This window comes from Oratosquilla oratoria, chromosome 3 (assembly GCF_046742065.1).
Source record: "Oratosquilla oratoria isolate Oo_2021 chromosome 3, ASM4674206v1, whole genome shotgun sequence".
NCBI classification, from domain to species: domain Eukaryota; kingdom Metazoa; phylum Arthropoda; class Malacostraca; order Stomatopoda; family Squillidae; genus Oratosquilla; species Oratosquilla oratoria.
Genome location: NC_134779.1, coordinates 12,466,973 through 12,484,764, shown reverse-complemented (window position 1 = coordinate 12,484,764; position 17,792 = coordinate 12,466,973). Strand labels below are relative to the sequence as shown.

Genomic DNA, 17,792 nt, shown 5'->3' with positions numbered 1-17,792 from the left:
ATGTTATTGACTAGCTCAACCTGAGTATATGGCATTGTTGATATTTATGAATGAGGACTAAGATCTGAATCTTCAAGTTGTCTGTGCTTCCTGTCTTAGTGTTTGGCTGAGATATGAACACTAATTCCTGACTTGAAGAGGTGTCTCTACATCTCCGGTGCACAGTGCCTTCAGCAAATCAATGGATATTGATAGAATGATATTTGTATTAAATCAGGCTGTTCTATGAGACTCAGTTTAGGCCTATTACCAGCTCAATTCATAAACATCAGCTTTGACTATATGGCAAGGTGATCTTCATAAGACAACACTTGGTGGAGACAATGATGATACCCACAGATCTCATTGCTGGGGCAAGTTGACAGGTCCTCCTGAGAGTTCTGGAATGAGATGAATGAAATATTCCTCAAAGAAACCAGAGACTGGTAATAGCGTGAGTAAAACAATGACACCCTCCCCCACCAGCATATGCTCCTCATTGATGATGGATATAATTTCTCACCCTGCTCTCAGTTTTTTGTATCACATTCTATTTACACACATTCCCCTACATTTCTTTCTCCCTGCTCCCTTTCTTAGTGCCATATTATATCTCCACTTTCCATTTTTGAAAGACTCCCATTCTTGTTCAATCCTCAATTCTAACTTCAGTTTCATTACCTTCCACAACTCTTCAGCTGTATATCTTCTTGCCACCTCCTTTTCCTTTATCACCCTTTTCTTGTATCTGTTTTCATTTTTCAATTTGTCTATAGTTCCATACTGTTTCCTTTCCATCATTGTATGATCCTAGTGTTCTCTTTCCTCTCAGCACTTTTGTTTGCTAATATGTAACCTTTTAAGTGTGGGGAAAAACCAAATGTACACATTTAAATGAAGTATGATAATTATAGAATGAGACTGAACACCATGGGCACACCTCCTTTCCTGTATACTACAATTGGGTAAAAACACACACACAAAATAAAACTTCAAAAACCTGGACAAGGTCTTTACAAGCTTTAAACTTCAAAGGTAAATTAAAGAAGTTTAATTACAGTAAAAAAATATATGTAGAAATAAAAAATAAATATAAATAAAATAAGAACTAATGATAAAAACACTAGTCCATCCCAATTTTATGAGTAAAATAATCTTTACTGAAAACAAACCATCATTCATGTAACTCATCAAACATGACCTAGTACCAATCATATCATACTGTGCTGTTGACATCCCATAACCTTACTTTCCTTAGTTCTGCCCTTTTAAAAGTTAAGTGTTGGCATGGTAAATATTAAAAAACATTTATCATTAAGTTATACCTAAAATACCACAAATCTTAATTAAAATGATTGAGCCATACCTCAAACAGTATCACATGTTATCTTTCAAACATGGGCTTACCTGTAACAAAAAATGGTATATTTACAGCATACTACACATAAAACACTGTACAGTATCTCATGCTTAGCTGCTGAGTTTAATATTCTAGTTTTTGACCAGTTTTAATAAGATTTTTGCCATCAATACACCAAGATCTATTTCCTCCTTATATGGGAGGTAGCAGTCAAAGGCACATACCTACTCCCACCCATTCCACTCCCCTTCTCCATCTCATCTTGGCTCCTCATGGTCATCTCTGTATCCTGTCCATTGCCCTGGGGCAGAAGCAATGTAACAATACACAGTACATCCACAGCAAGGCCACTTCACTTAATCTACAACCCTCCTCTCCATCCCCTCATGTAGAACAAGAGAAAATGGGGAGAAATCTCTTCAGGCTGTGTCAAAATATTCACACACAAGCACCCCCTACCCCTCCCTTCCTTTCATAACAGTATCATCTACATACAGCCACTCTCCACCTATTTTGTGCCATCTCCCTTCCTTGCTTAACAGGCATTCCCCTCTACCTCAATGCCCCCTTCACCCCATCCATCCATCTCATCCTTGGTCATCCTCTCAAATTCACTCTCTCCACTTCTGCCTTCCACACCTCTTTTATTAATCTTTATTCATTAATTTTTTCAATGTGTCCAAACCATCACAATACTCTTTCACCACTAGGTGCAGTAAATTAATGTGACATGCTTCATCTATATATATATATATATTAATTTGGTTACGTCAGGGCCTATGACTTGCAGAAAATTAAGATTATTTTTGAGATCTAGACAGGGATCCCTATTGTCCAAATCTTTGAAATTTTATTATCTCTCTCCCTGTCTCTGTCTGTGTGTACAATAATTGCTGCCTTGAGTTTCATGGACTGCAAAACCACAAGTCCCCATGTCCACCAACATCTCTCCAGGACAAAACTTTGGATTGTTGTTTGTGTTGTATTAGTGAGACTGCTTCTATGTCACAAGCTGGTTGTCAGCTCTCCATATATGAAAAGGAATACAAATGCAATAGACCGATTCTGGGCTCAGTCCAGAGACCGAGTGCCAGCCACCTACAGGAGGTGAGGATGGTGCCTCTTTATGGAAGACTTTCAAGCAGGAAATTTAATGTAGTATGCCCTTACTATAAATTTGCTTGCAAGGCAGGATTTGAACAGCATCCACTCCTGACCTCCACTACAAAGCACATGCTGACATAGTCAAGGAACTGGTCCTGTTCTTCCACTTATTGAGCCTTAGATATCTTGAGAAATGCCATGTAGTGTGGGTAGTAAACCCTATCTGACGGGGATAGGTCTTAGCTGAAAAAGAAGATACAAAACACACAAAGACAGATAAAATACATACATACACTTTTTCCAACCCCAGAACAAATAGTGGGTGAGATTTCTGCAAGGCCCACCTGCTTCTGTAATATAGCTCATGTGACTACAGTGCTCATCTGGCCATGAAACAGAATATACAAAGGTTGGTGAAAATTAATTTCTTAATCTTTTCATTTTACAATTAAACACACTTCCTGTTGCCACATCAGCCACATTACAAAACCAAGTGGAGTGCAAAAATCCTGCTGACTGTAACATCTACAAGTCCATTTCTCATACCTGAATCCCTTAAATTCTGAAACCTTTGCCAATAATCTGTGATGTTATAGATAAACCTATTTTAAGTAGGCCTGATACTGCTGGCAAATATATAAATCTAAAAATATTGTAAATACTCATGATTGAAAACAACATTCACTGGTATAATGTGTCCTTTATTTCCTGGCACACCAAAGTCATGTTACAGCCATAATTCTAATTTCCATAAAGAAATTAATCAGACATAGCACAAATTACTTTTTCTTTCACTCCATCATGATAAACTCAGTTTTTCATATTGATTCTAAATACTTTTCTACTTTAATTCCTTATGCATTTACTTAAGAAAGCATAAAGACTACATTCTAACTTGGTCTGTACAAATCATAATAAACAATGTATCATTTAAGGCGATACACTTAACACGTGTGTTGTGGGGCAGAAGTTTACAAATGTTTACCAAGATACATTACATAAATGTGTATGTTTTTTACTATCAAACATGCACCTTTTGCAATTGTTCCACTTATTACATTATAATTCTCACTCCACTTAACAATTACATTTATTCTCATGCCAATTTTCCCCACTAAATAACTTACTATCAACACATTTTTTATGCACAGACTTAAATCACATATTTTTCAGAAGTATTTTTGCACACTTTTCTCCAGCAACACCACAACAACCTTTGAATGTCTCAAGTAGTGTTCACTTTGTTTTCTTTGGAATCTTTTTCCTGGACTGGCCTGATTTAAAAGTTTTCCATATTCTCGCACTATTTATATTTCCCAAAGGTATCTGGAAACAACACCTTTGTCAAAGTTTCATCGTTCCAATCAAACAAACACTCAAGTGGCATGGCAAATCTGTCTGCATTATAATAAGTTTTATTTTGAAGGAGTGACATCATTCGCATTAACGTTTTTGACCGCAGCCCTGATTGCCGACTTGTCATTTCAAAACCGTCAAAGTCTTTGGTCAGAATAAAGAGTTCTGCACTAGGAATGGCTCTATTTAGTGCCCTTTCTCTCTCCATAAGCATATTTCTTAATTCTATAACTGTCTTTACACTTTTACGTGAAGGTGATTTCACAGTAAATAATGGATGCCTTAATCGCTTCACTGGCTTGGTAACACGACTCCTCACTCTTTTTGGCTTCTCTTGCTTATTGCAAGACTTTTGAGGGAATGGTTCAGTTTCAGTTACTGGAGGAGCATCATAACGCCTAATGCGCTTATTTTTGGAGGGACCTCGATGAGCTAAAGTCAATTTCAATGAACTGCTTTCACCCTCCTCAGAATTAGCACTAACTGGGGACTTTTTGACAAAGAATGACCTTATGTCTCTGTTTTTGGGTGATGATACATCATATTTTGTCTTCTTAGGTACTGGTGTGTGTGTTGGTCTAGTGTCTGGTGAAGGAGTTACTGTAATATTTAATGATGGAACCTGAGTAACAGATGCTGGTGATACACAAGGAAATACTTTAACATCTGAAACTCCTTGTTGCTGATCAGTAATCATCACTTGTGCCTTCAACTTGGCACCTCTTGCTTGCCATTCCCTCTCCATTGATTCTCTCTTACTTGGTGACAAGGACTGATCTATAGATGATGCACCTGGTGAACCACTGCCTGAACCACCAGGGGAAGCAATAGGACTTACAGGAACAACCTGAGAGTCAATAACACCAGCTTGTTGGTCTTGAATTAATACCTGTGCTTTTAATTTGGCCCCACGACCTCTCCATTCCCTTGTTGGGGACAGTTCCAATTCCTGCCTGACATCATCATCTTCTTTAAGTTCTACTACTTCCAGTCGTTTACGTGGTCTACCTCTTTTTCTTTTTTGTGCAGGTAAATTTTCTTGAGGCTTCAAACTATTGGTAAATACATCTTGAACTACCAATCCACTTATTGGACCTGCTCTCATAACCGATATAACTTCACCTGGAGCAAGAGCCTGCATATGAGGCTCATTTACAACTGCTGTAGTTATACCTGAAGATGACATTTCATGTGGAACCAAGGAAGAAGACTTAAGAGAATGTGTCCGCTCATCTGTTCTTGAATTCTGAATACTCTCTATAAGTCTCGAACTTGGTCTGCGTTCTCGAACTAAGCGTGGCTTGTGAGATGGGAATTCATTTGCACTGAAGGATTGTGCACCTAACATGAAGTCTTCTGAACCAAGTTTGTGAGGTGCCTTATCTTTACTGAATTTTTGTATAAGGCGTTTCTTCTTGATCTTCACTGGGACACTAGATTCGTTTTCAACCAATGCTATTGGGCTTCTATCATCCATATCCAGACGTTTCCTTGCTGAAATTCCCTCCACCTCTGATCTTTCAGCCATATCTACTTCCTTCTTCTCTGGAGACTTTGCAACTTTGTACACATTCTTCCCTTCCCTTTGCAAAAGAATCTTGTCTATTTTCATCTGTTTGAGACGGGGAACTTCTTGCTTTGGTGAAAGTGGGTGTACTTCAAGGACAGATATCTTCTCTGAGGAGGAACTTTTCCTTCTCTTTTTAGTTCGTTTCTTGTCAGATTTCTGATAGGTCTGATCCTCCAGATCCTTCTTTGGACTCTTCTTTTTCTTCTTCTCTTTCTTTCCTTCTTTCTTTACACTTCCTTTAGTCATCAACCCATTAGCAATATTGAGAGGAATTTCTATTCTTGTTTTTAAAATATTTGTAGGGGGTTTATTTCTTGAAACTTCTAGATAACTAGTAGAATTTTCTGAAGGAGTATCAGTTTGATTACTGGTATCACCTTTGCAAGTGCTAGGTTCTGATAATATATCTGAACTCACTGCATCCTCGAGCATTTCAGCTTGAACTCCACCAGAGTGTAATTCATTTGCTTGTTCAGAATCATCTTCTGGTGAATGACAGGGTTCTGAATAGGTTGATGGGGAATATTGTGCATTTGACCAAGCTCTATCCAGAGTAGTAACTAATTCTGATACATTTACAGGTGCAGACTTGTCAGTTTCTGAAGAGGACAGAGGCTGTTCAGAATCTGGATAACTGTCTGCTCTTCTTTCTCCTTCCACAGATATACCACTGGTGGTGCCTGCTTCAGCATGCGAAACATCTGAGGCTTCATCTCCACAAATACTGGAACTACACACTAGAGATTCATGACTTTGTTCTGCATCATTAAAGGGGCCTTTTATACTCGAGATATTCAAATCCTGTATATCCTCTAACTTTCTTATGCTTAACCTTTGCTTTCCAGAGGGTAATAAATCTGTATCCTCTTCATCTGCTGCAGTGAACTCTGTATCAGAAGCTACATCTGTTTCACTTGTACTCCTGGTATCACATGTTTCAAGTTCATCACTTCCTTCATTAGGCGCTTCTGTTACCGTTACTTCTTCCCCTCTGCTGGCTTGGCCTGCTAAAGATTTTAATGATGGCACCTGATGAGTTTCTTTTTCATCTGCTGCCACATCTTCCATAGCATTGTGTTCAAGAATGGTATCACTACCATGTGTTGAAGGCTGCTCTTCACAAGTAGGTGTATCAGTACAAGTTTCCAGATTATCATCACTTAGTTTTTTGGCAACAGAAATACTAACATCTGTACTACCCATCTGGCTTCCCCATTCTTTTTGGAGTTTAGAGTTTTCTTGTATCTCTTTGTTTGTAGTACTTAAAGACCGAGACCTCTTGCGCAAGACAGTGGACAATGAACTTGGTTTATTAAATTCCAAGTCCACATGAGAGCTCCTTGATCGCCCCCTGCGTAATCGGGTGAAAACAGGATTTGTCAGTTTTGAAGTCGCATTTCTCTCACTTTCTATGCCACCATCATTTTCAGTTCTACTTTCCACTTGCAATTCATCTTTCTCAGGGTTCTCTAAATCCTTCAACTTATCCTTTTCCTTATCATCTGACATTTTCACTACACACTCACCATTGTCAGTTTCACTTTCACTGAGAGACTTATCTTTATTTCTCTTTTCTTGACTACCCACAGACTTACTTTTATCCACAGTAACACTGCTATCCTCACTTTCTTCATTTTCAATTGAAGTAAATTCTTTGTTTTTCTCTGATCTAATTTCCCCACTATTTTCTTGGACTTCTGGAGACAATTTTTCACTGACATCACTCACATTCTCTTCACTTGTTGATTCTTCCTTTGTTTCACCTTCATTTTCGTTCTTTAGAGTTTCACTTTCTTCTGTCCTTTGGTCTTCACTACTTGTGAGTTCAGTGTCCACAGTACTAACTTCTAAACCATCATTATTTTGAGAACTCTGATTATGTTCAACACTCTCCTGTTTTTTCACCTCTTCCTTTAATAGGTCTAACCCTAAACTGTCTTCACTTTTAACCAAAGAGCTTGCTGTCACTTGGTCTTCAATAACCTTGTTTTCACTTGCATTGATATTTGTGCCAACACTGGAATTAAACAAAGAATGGCTGGGAGTCTCACTAATAGATTCATTCAATTTAGTGGAGCAAGAATCTAATTTTTTGTCCGAACTAAAGCTTACAGAGGATTCACATGTCTTTGGTTTAACTATATCTCTGACAACATTTGATTCCGTGGTGTTAGTAACACTGAACATATCCTTGCAAGGTGGTGATGGGATGGATATTTTGGGGACTGTGACAGCAGAATCTGTGGGTGCATTTACATTGATCTTCTTTGCCATCAATTTGGGTCCCTTTGCTGTTAAAATTGGATATGGAACAAAGTTCTCCAAATCTTTCACATTTGGAAATAGGAAGTGACTTGGATTAACATAAACAACATTATTTGTATCTGTAACATAGCCAATCTGATTTGTTACATCACCAAGAGCAGCACTGCTATCTCCAACAAAGATGGCATCTGTATTGGCATATACTTTAAAATTAGGGTTTTTGGGGTCTGTAAGAAATAATACAGATGACTCCTCATTGGCTGAGGGTAAAGTAAACAAATCCAATTCTACTGTTGGTATGTTTTCCTCTTCTTCTTTGGTAGGTCCAGGTATGACAGGCTCATTTTCCACATCCGGATCAAACTCTGGAACTTTCTCAAGAGCTGGAGGTAGAGGGTTTTTCCTTGGTCTTCCTCTCTTTTTCATCAACTTGCCTGCTTTAGTATAACGTGGAGCATTTGGGTCTAGCCCATCTTTCCCTTTTTTCTTCTTTCTTTTCCTACTGGTGACGGGAGTGCTTGTCATAACACCAGGTCTAATACTCAAATTATCATCTGACAAACCTGGGGATATCACATTACTCACCGATTCATTCACTACAGAGGATTCTGTTGTTGAGTTCTGAGGAGTAAGAACCTGCTTTCGACTCTTCCTGGGCCTTCCAACATTACCAGTACCACCGCCTCCACCCTTTTTACCGCTATCACTTTTGCGTTCACTCACACTGACTAAACTTTCAGAACTATTTCCACAAGATATTTTTCTTGCCTTGACAATTTTCTTCTTCACTACCTGCATGCCATTTTCTGGAAGGCTAATAATGGAGTTTGTAACTGAGCTGTAACTAGATGGAGTCAATACCCTGCTTACATCTTCATTTTCACTTCGGATCAACGAGCCTGAATATATAATCTTGTTCCCATCTAAGCCACTTTCACTGCCATTATCACTACCCAACAGAGGAGGAACTGATGTTGTCAAACTTGTTGGTGATATGACACTGGCACTACTCAGAACAGGAGATCCTACTCTGGAAACACCTATTGGTGACATACTTCTGCTTGGTTGTCCTGAAGGCATAAGAATTCGGGATGCTATTCCGTTTCCACTCAATTTCCTAGTTCCTCCTTGAATCACCAATCTACCTTTTCCAGGGCCATGATTTATTTTTAATTTCTTTAACATTTCATTATTATTTGATGACACAGTCTTCACTTTATCACTACTCGACACAATTGATTTCACTAAAGATTTTCCATTCACTTTTATTACATAACCTGGGAGTCCATTCTGTACAGGAGAACTAGCCACACTTTTGTTTTCACTTAAAAGATCTGACATAGTTTTGCTTTGCTGTCTAGATGTATCTGGTAGAGGTCCCCCTACTCCCTTCCCCCCTTTCCCCCCTAGTTTGATGATGCCATGCATCTTTCGAAGATGGGCATTAAGGGATTCCATCTGCAACCATGTCTTGCATTCTGAACATTGCACCATTCCCCGTTCAATCAATCTCATTTCGTGTACGAGGTCACTTTTTGCCTTTTCAGCCAAGTGTTTAGTGTAACTTTTGTTACTGGGGAACCAATGCCCACAGCAGTAGTTCTGATGATCTTCCACACTAACAAGCTTGATTGGGCTGCGTCTCTTGTACGATGCTGAAGCATGTTTTGATGAAGAGGCCACAGAAGATGATGGGGAAGTAATGGTGCAGTTCACAGAAGCCACTGAATGAACTACTGCAGTGGAGGGAGAAGCCATGACGGTGGAAAACGTGGTGAGTGGAGGACAATGCCTGCTTGTAGTAATTTCCCCCGTGTCAGCTGAAGTCATGTGGCTCTCCCAAGATTGTAATCTGGTGCCATCAGAAATGTTATTGGATGAAGCCATTTCTGAAAAACAAGAAGGGGAGAGAGATTTAAAAAATATTGAAAAGGAAAACAGAATAAACACTGATGCATATGAGCATATCCCTTGTCCTTACCATTTCAAGCAGAGGTCTAAGTTTGTGTTTTCAAGTGAGTATATCTGCACAGATACCCATACTTCCTACCACATTACACAAGCACAACCAACTGAATGGAGGAAAAAAAAAAAATCCAGCAACCCACTGCTCCAACATCTATGATGACCTGCCACCTGTACTTCACAACATACCTCTACAAAGGTGCAATCACAAAACAAGCACTCTCCTCCTCTCTCTCCCTCTCCCACCTTTCTCTCCCTCTCCCTCCTCTCATGGCTGCTTCAAACAGTGAGATGGCAAGTGGTTGTTTCAGTGATCAGTGCTGAAGAGGTACAATCTCTACGTAGTAGAATTGTATCCTTAGAGAGGACTGTTGAGGGCCTTAAAGAGGAGAATAGAGTTCTTTGCTCAAAAGCCCAAAACACGGATGACAAACCATATTTGGAACCTGGGTGGGAAACAGCAAACAAACAAAATATGGAGAGATAGTAAAAAGCCCTCACCAGACCTGCTTGAATGCAGAAACTCTTTTCAAGCTCTCGCTGGTCTACAAGAAGAAGAAACGAAGATGCAAGAGAAGAGGGGTAGGGCAGCTGCTAGACCCCTGCCCACAGCTAAGATTTTGGTTGTAGGGATTAGCCAGGTAAAGTATTTAGATAGGGCCTTCTGTGACAAAGATAGGAAGCATAGGACCCAGGTGTGTTTCCCCGGGGCAGGGATAGGTGATGTTAGAGACAGGATAGAAGAGTGTATAGTCAGGGAAGGTGTGAAACCCATAGTTTGCTTGAGTGCTGGGGGGAATGACATAGGTAAGTTAGGGAGTGAGGAATTGTTTGCACAGTTCCAGGATGTGCTAGAAAAGATTAAGAATACAGGACTCTTATTGTATGTGGAATCCTTCCAAGGTGTAGAGTTGGAGGCATGTGGCATTCCAGGGCTATTGTGATGAATTGCAGGCAAGCAAAACATTGTAAGGCTAATGGATGGGTATTTGTCGACAACTGGGATAACTTTTATGGTAAGAATCATCTATAATAGTGATGTTACTAAATTTGCAGACGACACTAAAATAGGATGCCTAATTAGGTCAGCAGATGCCACCAAGATTCTGTAGGTTGATCTTAACAAATTGTTCATATTGTTGGTGAAATAGCAAATGGACTTCAATATCTCAAAGTGCAGCATGTTAAATGTAGGGCTACACAACCCTGAAAACAGATATAGCTTAGATAACACATTTTTAGAGAAAACCGAGTGCAAGACTTGGGAGTTTTAGTGAGTCCTGACCTTAAATCCAGGAAACAGTGCATTAGTGCCAGGAATAAAGCTAACAGAGCATTAGGTTTCATTGCTAGGCCAGTTACAAATAGAAGTGCAGAGGTAATTATTAAACATTATCTAGTGTTAGACCCATCCTTGACTATGCAGTACAGTTTTGGTCCCTGTCTTATAGAATGGAGTTACAGTGCATTCAGTGCAACGCTGGTAGTTATGTTTCAAGGATGAAAGGGGGAGCAGTGTTGCACTGTGCGAAGAGACACACCATCTAATAACCCTGCTGATTTTTTTTTTTTTTTTTTTTTTTTCAAATTTTCAAGGAGACTTGTCTATCTCATGTTTAATAACATCTAAAGTGTGTGGTGTGAGTTTCCTGGTTCTGCCACAGTGATGTCGTGGGGTAGGTAGTGACCCCCCCCCCACCATCCTTGAAACATAACAACCAGCATTGCACTGAACACACTGTAACTCCTGTATTTTCAAAGATTTTCTTCACAGAATGCTCTGCCTTAAACAGGGCCACTATAGTAGCTATCTTGTCATGTTCAATTTCATGTCCAATACCCATAGCCAGCAACACAGATGTCAAACTACTGAGAATTTATGTAAAATTGAAGGCAAAGCACAGAGCTCTCCACAAACATAATCCTCCCCGTCAAATCCCAAACAGCACCGAGACTGGAAACACTGCATGCCCTCATGGCAGCCAACCTTGGTCTCATTGCCAGGCATATGCAAAAATATCTGGCTCGCTTGGAATATTGAGGGCAAGGAACTTCCAATTTGTGGCATAAGTACTGACAGCATTATCATGTCCAAACTTATGGTGGCTATTGTATATTTTTTTGTAGTTGTACATGAGTTACCCCCAGAATCTGTGAATTGGACTACTGAGCTGTACTTAGGGAATTGATTACATTGAATAAGAGTAATGAGCAAACGATTAGAGAATTAAGTGACCTAAAGAGCAAAATTGATATCCTCAAAAGAGAAAAGGAAAGAATGAAAAATGAGGACAAAAATAAAAATGAAGAACTGAAAAAGGTGGTCAAAGAGCAATTACAGGTAGTGACCAGAAAGGTGGTAGAGTCAATTAAAGAAACAGACCTCATTGAAATAAAAAGTCAATGGAAACAAGAACAGGAAAATAAAAAAATATCTTTTATGCAATGGGGGGACGGAGAGGGGGGGTCGCCGATTTAATGAAGCGGCCTTGCTGTGGATGTGCTGTGTCTTGCGACACTGCTTCTGACCCAGGGCAGTGGACAAGGTGCAGAGATGACCCGTCATTCAGGAGGTGCTAAGATAAGAGGGAGGGTGGAGGGGTGTGGAGTGTATTCAGGAGTGGAATGGGTGGGAATGATTTTGTGCCTTTTTCTTTTTGGCTACCCCCCTTGTAAGGGGGAAAAAGCCTTGGTATATGTATGTATGTATCTTTTAGAGAAATAGTACAAAAGCAGATGGAGGAAAATACAAAAGAAAGTTATGAAAGTAATTAAAGAAAAGGAAAATTGGGTGAGATATACAGTTGACAAAGGTAAGTGCATTGTGGTCCATGGTATCCAGGAAAAACATATGTATAAATACCAGAGAGAAAAGGAGAAGGAAATAGCTAAGGAAATTTTGAAAGAAATACAGGACGAAGGGCAAACTTTTGATAAGGAAATTGACGAGATCCACAGGATAGGCAAATATTCAAAAGATAAACAACATAGACCTCTGAAAATAAAACTAAGAACTCAAATGATAGCTGAGGAGGTAGTATTGAAAGTGGTTAAATTGGCAAACAGTGAGAAATTCTAACATATATAGATGAAAAAAGAAATGAGTGATGAGGAAAAAGAGAAAAGCCAAAGCTCTCAGAATTGAAACCAATGATAGAAATGAGTAAAGAACAGTCGGAAAAATCAAGAATTTTGGAGAGTACTGGACTTGAGACTGAAAAAATGGTACATAAAAAAATGGAAATTTAAACCAAAAAAAGAGAAGAAAATATGAAGCTATAAGTGCCATACACAAATATCGATGGCATGATCTCTGGAATCAATGAACTAAATGACTATCTAGAAATAGAGAAACCTGACATTATGGGAACTGTGGAGAAACTGAAAGAACCTCTATGAACAAGTATTGTGGGACAAGGTCTATACAACCACTAGGTGAAAAATAGAACAGACAAGCTGGGAGGAGGTGTCATGATATTGACCAAAAAGGGTCTAAATATGACAAAGATTAATGAAGGCAAAGGTAAAGTAGAATTAACTATGATTAAAATTGTAAACAAAAAGATGAAAAGCAGAAAATTTATAGCAGTGTATGTACTACCAAAAACACAGGCTTGGTCTGATCGTGATCATTCTAAATTACTGGACGACACAATGAATGTGTTAAACAAGTTACAGAAAGAGGGTGATAACATAGTAATAATGGGTGATTTTAATGCAAAGGATATAATCTGGGAAGAAATTATAGTAAAAGGGGTGAGAACATTGAAGCAACATTCTACTGGATATGACCATCAAATACACCTTAACACAATGAGTTAAGGAAAATACTAGATATTGAAACAATAAGGAACCGTCAAAACTAGACTTATTAACTTCTGAACCTGATATCGCAAACAAAATGGAGTATAAAACACCAATTGGATAGAGTGACCATATACTAATAGAGTTTGAATTAAAAGAACAAAACATGTAGATAGGAATGACAAACATAGAGAAGTAAGATTAATGTACAACAAAATGGATTTTGTGAAACTAAGAAAAAAATTCCAAAACACAAACTGGGATAAATTCTCCAATGAGGAAACAAAGATGGAAGACAAATGGAACATATTAAAAGAAAAGTACAAGGAAGGAATTGATAAATATGTACCAAAGCAAAAAGAGATTTATATAAAGTGTTGGTATAACAAAAGGTGCAGCGAGGCTAAAGAGAGAAGAGACAAAGCCTGGAAAAGATGGAAAAGAGACAAAAAACATCCAAATGGCAAACATATATAAAACTAAGGAACGAATATGTGAACTTATGCAGGAAAGAAAAAAGAAATTATGAAAAAGATATTATAGACATATGTAAGGATCAACCTAAACACTTTTACAGATATATAAATGACAAATTAAAGGATAAACACAAAATAGAAAAACTGTGTGGAGATCAAGAATATATAGATGACAAAAATGGCAGAAGTTATGATCAGACATTTCAGGTCTGTTTTTACAATTGAGAGCTCAAATTTGGGGAGATGGACAAGAAAGATCCCCTAAAATGAAAGAAATAAAGCTAACACAGAAAGAAATAAGAGACCAAATAAAAAACCTAGATGTTAGGAAATCGCATGGACCAGATGGAATTACAAATTGGATACTGAAAGAGTGTATAGACGAATTATACAAGATAATAGACTTTTCACTCAAAGAAGGAGAGGTACCGCAAGATTGGAAAGATGCAAACATAGTACCAATATATAAGAGGAAACAAAATAGACCCTACAAACTTCAGACCAGTATCCCTCACAAGCACAATAACAAAAGTATGCGAAACAGTTATCAGAAACAAATGGACCAAACACTTGGAAGAAAATAAAATAGTAAACCCTAAACAATTTGGCTTTAGAAGTGGAAGATCGTGTACCACAAACCTAATGTGCCTTTACTCGGGATTGAGATAATACAAGAAAGAGATGGCTGGGCAGATTACACCTTCTTGGACTTGCAGAAGGCATTTGATAAAGTACCACATAAAAAATTAATAAGAAAAACTTAAATAATAGGAGGAATAAAAGGTAAGCTACTGGAATGGATGAAGGATTTCTTAAATGGGAGTTAAATGAGAGTGGTACTCAGAGACAAAATTTCGAACTGAGAAGATGTGAAGAGTGGCGTCCTGCAAGGCTCTGTATTGGCTCCTTTAATGTTTGCCATATATATATAAATGGTATGGATGAGGGAGTGAATTGTTACATGAACTTCTTTGCTGACGATGCCAAATTACTCAAGAGAGTAAGCATAGAAGAAGACTGCAGATCGCTACAAGAAGACCTGGACAAAATATGGGAATGGAGTCAGAGATGTGAAATGAACTTCTACATTATGAAATGTAGCATAATGGAATTTAGAAAAAGCAGAAATAGAATATCAGGTCAATATAAAATTGAAAACAGGGAAGTCAAAAAAGTCGATTCAGAAAGGGACCTGGGAGTGATCATCAAGTGACTTAACACCTGATATACATGTCAATAAATTATTTGGAGAGACATTTAACTTATTAAGATCAATGAAAGTGGCCTTCGACTACATGGATGAAGAAATGGTAAAGAAAATGGTGGTTACACTAATAAGACCTAAACTAGAGTATGCTGCAACACTATGGGCACCTAGCACAAAAAAGAACATAAGAAAATTAGAAATAATCCAAAGAGCAGCAACAAAAATGGCACCTACACTATCAAATTTGATATACGAACAAAGATTGGAGAAATTACATCTATCAACACTGGAACAGAGAAGAGAAAGAAGTGATTTGTTGACCATTTACAGAATTATGAAAGGGATGGAAATTCTTGATGGAGACGACTTATTAAAATGGGATAGAAGAGAAACAAGAGGACACGAAAAGAAGCTAAAGAAGGACAGTTACAGAAGAGACCTGAAAAAGAATAGCTTCCCACATAGAGTGATTGATGCCTGGAACAAACTAAACGGAGAAACAGCGAGTGCCAAACCTATACACGATTTTATGAATAAACTGGATGCGGAGAGATACAAAAATAGGTCACTACGAGCATAGCTCTTGTCCCATAAAATAAAACTAGGTAAATATATACACAGAATCGGATTGACGGTGAAGATTGGAACTCCAGAAAAAAATGCAATTTTCATGGATTTCAACGATGAGGGAGTACCTGTGTTGTATTAGTAGAGTGATTGATGCCTGGAACAAACTAAACGGAGAAACAGCGAGTGCCAAACCTATACACGATTTTATGAATAAACTGGATGCGGAGAGATACAAAAATAGGTCACTACGAGCATAGCTCGTCCCATAAAATACAACTAGGTAAATATATACACAGAATCGGATTGACGGTGAAGATTGGAACTCCAGAAAAAAATGCAATTTTCATGGATTTCAACGATGAGGGAGTACCTGTGTTGTATTAGTAGGGAAGGGGAAAGCTTGTGGCATAGTGGGAAGGTGAAGAAAAAGGAAAAGGGTAGTGATTATTGCAAAAAATGGAAGAAAATAAGGAATGTGACAAACAGGGCCCGGATGTCAGAACAAATAACAAGACATGTGCAGACAACACCGGTGAAGTCGAAGAAATCAGTAAAGGCATTAAAATTAGAAATATAGATAAGAGCAGCACAAAAGAAAGTGGAGATAATTATTTCTATGGATTTAATGAGGGAGGAGATGACAACTTCCCCCGATTAACAAGTCTAGAGGAAAAACTAACAAAAATTAATGAATCATGGGAGGTTAGGTTTAGCCAACTTGCATTGATTACACAAAGAGTTGATAAATAGGAAGAACTAAAGGAAAACCAAAACCTAAATAAAGAAATAGAGGAATTAAAAAGACAGTTAAAAGAAGTAAAGGATGAGATTGAGGAATTAAAGAGGAATAATAAAGAGAATAAAAAATCCATAGCAAAAGAGGTAAGGGGCTTGAAAAAGGTTCAGGAGAATAGCAAAATTGAATTTAGAGATATAGTGACACAACAGATAAAGGAACACACTCAGGACACAGTTATTAAAGTGATGAGAGAAAAGGAGAATATAGTAGGAGACTTAGCAGATAAAAAGAAATGTATAATTATATTAGGAATGGAAGAGAAACATAATCCAAATACAAGGGTAAGAGATGAGAAAGAGTGAAAAGGTAATAAAAATATTTCAAGGTGAACAGGAAGTAGGGAAAGAAATTGAAGACATATATAGACTGGGGAAAACTAGTAATGACAAGACCAGACCATTTAAGGTTAAATTCAGGTCACAAATGACACCAGAGAATGTCTTATCAAAATGAGGAAAACTAGCAGGAAGTGATCAGTACCAACAGGTATGGATATAAAGAGAGGTGAATAAAGATGAAAGAGAGGAAGAGAAAACAAAAAGAATAGAAGCCAAGGAAAAAAAAAAAAACGAGAACAGCACAGAATCAAAGAGAAATTTTATTGGAGAGTAGTGGATATGAAAGTGAGGAAATGGCTCATAGCAGAGAAATACAGATGGGAAACAGAAAACAGGATGGAGGTAACAGAAAATTAAAAGTGTCCTTCACAAATATAGATGGATTAGTATCTGGCTTGAATGAACTGAATGATTACCTGATGGAAAAGGAACCTGACATAATGGGAATTGTAGAGACAAAATTGAAAGGTCCATTACCACACAACAGTATAGGACATGGTGTATATAATCATTGCATTACAGAGAAGTAAAACAAAGGGGTGGAGTTATGTTCCTGACTAAGGATATAAATCTGAGGAATGTTACATATGGAAAGAATAGAGTGATGATTATGATGGAAATAAAGGACAGGGACAAGAAGAGCAGGAAGTTTGTGGTAAATTATGTGCCTCCTAAAACGGCTTTGTGGGAAGAGAGAGAACACAAAAATATGTTAGAAGACACAAGGATAACACTAAATGAAATAATGAAAGATGGAGGAAGAATAGTTATAATGGGTGACTTTAATTGTAAGGAAATTTGCTGGGAAGAGATGACAGTGAAAGGTGGAGACAACCTATGGGGAAATGTACTACTTGATATGATTACAGAACATACAATGACACAATGGTTACCAGAGAATACTAGGTATAGAAATGAGGAAGAGCCGTCGGGACTAGACCTAATAATCACATCAGAACCTGAAATAGTGGACAAGATTGAATACAAGACACCACTAAG

At 38.0% G+C, this 17,792-nt stretch overlaps 1 protein-coding gene across 6 annotated transcripts in view; it reads right to left on the bottom strand.

Annotated features, from left to right (window-relative positions):
• Positions 1-813: 813 nt before the first annotated feature.
• The window catches only part of LOC143020474 (uncharacterized), a 67,052-nt gene continuing 50,073 nt past the window's right edge, over positions 814-17,792 (bottom strand). For all 6 annotated transcript variants that reach the window (XM_076176925.1, XM_076176900.1, XM_076176907.1 and 3 more), the window contains one exon: positions 814-9,523. In XM_076176925.1, the coding sequence (XP_076033040.1) occupies positions 3,747-9,521 (5,775 nt within the window). In that variant the 5' untranslated portion in view covers positions 9,522-9,523 and the 3' untranslated portion in view covers positions 814-3,746. The remainder of the gene's footprint in view (positions 9,524-17,792) is intronic.